The 5,338-nt window shown below is 44.0% G+C and overlaps 2 protein-coding genes across 2 annotated transcripts in view; both read left to right on the forward strand.

The window, feature by feature from the left end:
- The first annotated feature begins 220 nt into the window (after nucleotides 1-220).
- On the forward strand, nucleotides 221-2,488 carry LOC134438561 (uncharacterized). Its single transcript, XM_063188155.1, has 2 exons — nucleotides 221-1,343; nucleotides 1,551-2,488. Exons 1-2 carry the CDS (start codon nucleotides 408-410, stop codon nucleotides 1,869-1,871), a joined length of 1,257 nt encoding a protein of 418 aa, XP_063044225.1. The 5' UTR covers nucleotides 221-407; the 3' UTR covers nucleotides 1,872-2,488.
- A 675-nt stretch (nucleotides 2,489-3,163) lies between these two features.
- dok4 (docking protein 4) overlaps nucleotides 3,164-5,338 on the forward strand; it is a 123,118-nt gene continuing 120,943 nt past the window's right edge. The window contains exon 1 of the mRNA XM_063188041.1: nucleotides 3,164-3,493. The gene's annotated coding sequence lies outside the window, so the exon portion shown is untranslated. The remainder of the gene's footprint in view (nucleotides 3,494-5,338) is intronic.

Raw genomic sequence — 5,338 nt, forward strand, 5'->3', positions numbered from 1 at the left:
AAGAAAATACAGATGTCTCTCAGTGGAAATACATTGGAACAAAATTGAACCCGGCTGACGTTGCAAGCAGAGGAATGAAGGCAACCACCTTTGTGAACAGCAGTGAGTGGCTGAATGGACCAGCATTCCTTTGGACTTCAGAGGGTGAGTGGCCACAATATGCATCACAGTCACTATCACTTTCAGACGATGACCTTGAGGTGAAGAGTTCAGCCATATGCAATTCTACCATCCAGCAGTGTGGAAGTCCCACATGGCAGTTGCTGCCAGATGCAATCATATGCAATGCTGCAGTGCAGAAATCTGACAATCCCACATGGCAGTTGCTGCAACATTACTCAAGCTGGAACAAGCTGAGAAGAGCTGTGGTGTGGTACCTGAAACTGAAGGATTACTTCACATTGAAAATGAAAAGAAAAAAGCAGTCAAAGCAATCTGTGATCCCAAAGACACGGAGTCAAAGCAAGACACAGAATGATGAAATAAAGACCCTGGGTGGAAGCTGCATTTCCATGGATGACCTGCAGAGGGCAGAAAAGGCCATTGTTGTGTTCTGTCAACACGAAAGATATCCAGAGGAAATTGCAAAGCTGACATCTGCTACTGACACTGGAGTGAGCAGAAAGAGCACCATCTACAAGTTGGACCCTATACTGGAGGATGGAGTTTTAAGGGTAGGAGGCAGACTAAAGAGGGCAGCAATGCCGGAAGAGGCCAAGCGGCCAATGATACTCCCTAAACACCTTCATGTCTCCACACTCATTCTCAGACACATCCATGAGCAACTTGGACATGCTGGAAGAAATCATGTGCTCTCTCAGCTCAGAAAAAGATATTGGATAGTGAACGCCAACTCAGCTGCTCGCCGAGTCCGGTCAAAATGTTTAGTGTGCAGGCGTGCGAGAGGGAAAGGAGGTGAGCAAAAGATGGCTGATCTGCCAAAAGAAAGACTCAGAGCTGACCTTCCACCCTTCAGCAATGTTGGTGTTGACTACTTTGGACCCTTTGAAACCCGGAGAGGAAGAGGTCTCGTCAAGCGCTATGGTGTCATATTCACCTGCATGTCAAGCAGAGCTGTGCATCTGGAGATGGCGCACACACTGGACACAGACTCCTGCATCAACGCCCTACGACGTTTCATCAGCAGGAGAGGTCAGGTGACACACATACGCTCTGACAATGGAACCAATCTGGTCGGAGCCAAGAAGGAGCTGCAAAATTCCATCGCAAGCTGGAACTCTGACAAGATTCACAATGCAATGCTCCAGAAAGGCATCCAATGGTCCTTTAATCCACCTGCAGCCTCACACCATGGCGGAGTGTGGGAAAGACTGATCCGGATGGTGAGACAAATCCTACTCTCTACTGTACAAGAACAAACACTAGATGATGAATGTTTACATACACTGTTCTGTGAAGTGGAAGCAATTCTTAACAGTCGGCCCATCACAACAGTCTCTGATGACAAATGTGACCTGGAAGCCCTAACACCTAATCACATTCTGCTCCTCAAATGCCATCCTTCTTTGCCCCCTGGACTGTTCCAACAGTCTGACGTGTACATCCGACGTCGCTGGAAACAAGTCCAATACCTTGCCAATCTGTTTTGGAGTAGATGGACAAGAGAATACTTACCTTTGCTACAGGAGAGGCAGAAGTGGACGCGAGTGAGAAGAGGATATGCAGTAGGAGACATTGTGATGGTGGTGGACAACACAGCCCCCCGTGGATCCTGGGTGCTGGGAAAAGTTGAAGAAGCTCTACCCGATTCCAAAGGGCTTGTGAGAACAGTGAAGATCAAGACAAAGACTGGTGTGTATGAAAGACCAGTGACAAAACTCTGTCTGCTCCTGGAAGGAGAAGAAAGTTGAGTATGAATTATTATGATTTTGATGAACATTATGTTACATTGATATTTACAGTTAAAAGTAAGACATGACTGCATTGATCGATAGTAATGCATTGACAAGTAATAGGCTCCTTTAAGTATTTATGTTTGTTAATTGTTGCCCAAGCACACAATTAGGGGCCGGTGTGTAGGAGCCATTTTGAGTAGTTTATGTTTATGTTTTTCTTGTCTTCAATATTGCTATTTACAAACTCCATTTTCTTGTTTTGGTTTTCTATATCTAATATCAAACTTGTTTTGAGTATGTATGAGTAAGAGTGAGTGAGTGAGTGATTGTGAATGAATGAGTATGCCCTCTACAGGCAAAGAGGGAAATGTACCGACAGGTATATGGGTGTGCCATCCTGACGCCACTGGGAGGGTTCCGTGACGCGCACACTATCATTGACCGTGCAAATGACTGGAAGCAAAAGAATGGACTGCTGAAAACTTAGAACATTAGAACCTTAGAAACACTGGAACCCTTGAAAAGTTTAATTTATGTTTTATGTTAATAAATGTCAGTACAATTTATTTTTGCCTCCTGGATTATGTTCACGAGTCTTGATGATCACGCCGAATCCTCAAATGTAAGGTCAACCAAACCAAAGTCAATGGGACTCAAATAACATCAAGGTTTTGACTGTACATGCAAGATTATTATTATTAATAATATTATTTAATTTTGAGGGGGGCTATTGACTAGCTATGCTTAGGGCCTCCAAAACCTTAGCAGCCCTGGGACTAAGGCGTTTCACATTCAACCTTTTCATCCTTTTACTCAATGGGAATCATACAGAGAATGCAGAAGGAGGTCGCTGCCTGGACTTCAAAAAAAAAAAAAAAAAGGGCTACCATATACATTCGATTAAGTCAACTACAAAAGTTCAAAACAGGTTATATACATGCTATTCTTATTACTTTAAAACCCCGATGTATTCTTCATTTGAAGCCTGTATTTATTTATATCGGATGCCTGTATTTATCTGTGGCACAGACCTCTTTAAAGAATGAAGGCAAAGAAGTTACAGGCTGGCTGAATGCATTATTTTGTTAATACGTTCACAATGACGTATTCGAAATGTCAATGCCGTGAAGGCGGGAATGCATCGAACATTTATGGATATACATACATACAGTCTTCAACACTACCAGACGTAACGCACACATTAATAGAATTCTGGGGTCATACTTGTTGGTGTTTTACGGTAAAGGGAGGTCTACGAAAACGTGTCTGGTTGAACTGAAGCCTGTTCTTCTGCGGTGATCGCTGTGTACACAACTCGAAACCATCAGTCTGAACTTTGCAGCTTGCTGTCAGCTCGGACTCTGGCACTGCTCGACACTTTGCTTAGGCATCAGAAAACACAACCAGTAATTGAAATCAGGACAATAACTCCGTGCACTGTTCAATCTTTTATGGGATTATTCTTCAAGACTCTTGCATCTTGTGCGTCCCGAATATTTTGCAGCCGAGACTTGAGCCCAACCCGAGTGAAGGTCAATATCAGAAACTGGTACGCAGAAAATATTTCGCCTTTCCCCCACTGGTTTATCATCTACACCTACTCTCCGGCTTAGACGTGGACCCGCCATCATCTTCAGGTAATTCAACAACAAACAGAGAAAAAAAAAGAAACGCCAGTTTCAGCATACACGCGCGCGCTGGATGTCGGTGATGGGCTATACACTTGGTTATGAATATGGTGTTGAAATAATTGCATTCGGGATTCATAATTCGGCCATTGTATGCCAACATTCAGAATGGTGTTTCTCTCGAAAGCGATGCGAATGAATGTCAAGAATGGCGAACAAAGGTTGCCACAACTTATTCAAGTGAGAGCTGTCAAAACTTGACTGTGATGATGTGCGCTCGAATACGTTGTACTGGTTCATAATGGAGGATGTTGTACCGGTGTTGGTTTCTGTTTGTCACCTGGGTGTACAGCCAACTACAAAACTTTTCTTGGTAGCTGTGGTGTTTTCGTCTACCGTGGGTGAGGATTGTTCCACGTTCTTACGCTGCCACCATATCGTTAAATTGAATCCTCCTTTGCGGTGTTTGGAAACATAATTATTTTGATTGTTGTATGTCCTTAGGCAAGAGAATAGGCTACACCTATAGGCATGCACATGCACTTTGCTTGAGGTGTGTGGGGATCGGTATGTTTGCTTAGATAAGTCGTGCGCCAGCCAATTTGAGTGAAAAGGCAATTGCGCAGCAATTAAAGGCTACATCATGTTTATGAAATCGCAAACACTTTGCTTGGAGGTCCATAGTGCCACGAGACTATGCAGTCTACCTAATCTGACGGCTAAATTGCTCTGGCGATTGCGCTGACAGGCAGCAACTGGTGCGCGTGCCTGTTACAGCACGATAAAGACGCGTTTTCACAATTTAATTACGCAAGCTTTTGATTGTGGCAGTTGGGCTATCGTTAGAGTTTAGGTTGCTTCAATGCAGGGATTGTATCTATTCATTTCATTTTAGCCATATATTATTCCACATCCTACACTATTAGGCCACTGTGCGATGTGGCACGAGTTGGAATGAGAGGGATTTAACTCTGATTGTTCGTCCTCTATAATATTCCAAGTCGCGTTTATTGGCTTTTAGCTGCGCAAAGAGAGTCTGTGCAGCAATACATTAAATCTACTCTTATGGAGCCTATAATCTTGGTAGTTTAATTAAGCGATCCAATCGTCAGGTAATCTGTTCTCTCTAACTAAACAAAGGAAGTGTTCGAGCGGCCACTGTCAAACCAGTGGTAAAGCGCCTCATCAATTTAAACCAGGGGAAGTACTTGCTCCTTTCTGTATTGTGGTCTTCTCCATGTCATAGAGCACAGTAGAGCGTCTCTCTCTCTCTCTCTCTCTCTCTCTCTCTCTCTCTCTCTCTCTCTCTCTCTCTCTCTCTCTCTCTCCTCTCTCTCTCTCTCTCTCTCTCTCTCTCTCTCTCTCTCTCTCTCTCTCTCTCTCTCTCTCTCTGCCCCACGCTAGACAATTAATTAAATGAAATAGTGGCTGTGTGTGTGTGTGTGTGTGTGTGTGTGTGTGTGTTTTAACTCGCAGATAAATGGCTTCGCCTCACCCCAGATAAATGGAGTACTGCCTGGCCTTATCGCGGGGACCATAAACAGCTCTTCCACGGCACATAATAAATGAGTTTGATAAGTCCACTGCGGAAAGGCATGGATAAAGTGTGGTCCAGTTGGATAGCGTTTCTACGCATACAAACCTCTCCCCTTATCACGAGGAGACCTCTTATACCCCGGGTTATTGGCATAGGTGCATGCCTGTTAACCATCCACCCACTTACATTAAATCAACCTCACGTTGAGCGCTTGCTCATCTCTGGAAAAAAAAATCTCGGTGGGCAGCTGTTCCTGAAGTTCTAATTGAAAATAGTCACTGACAGCACCGATGCAAGATTCTCCACTTTTTCCATTT

Source organism: Engraulis encrasicolus, chromosome 22 (assembly GCF_034702125.1).
Source record: "Engraulis encrasicolus isolate BLACKSEA-1 chromosome 22, IST_EnEncr_1.0, whole genome shotgun sequence".
NCBI classification, from domain to species: Eukaryota; Metazoa; Chordata; class Actinopteri; order Clupeiformes; family Engraulidae; genus Engraulis; species Engraulis encrasicolus.

Bases quoted from the DNA above. Each gene is read 5' to 3' on its own strand.
- LOC134438561 (XM_063188155.1), top strand. From the start codon at position 408: ATGAAAAGAAAAAAGCAGTCAAAGCAATCTGTGATCCCAAAGACACGG. The intron at 1,344-1,550 runs GTGAGACAAATC...CTGTTCCAACAG, and splicing joins GGGAAAGACTGATCCGGATG to TCTGACGTGTACATCCGACG.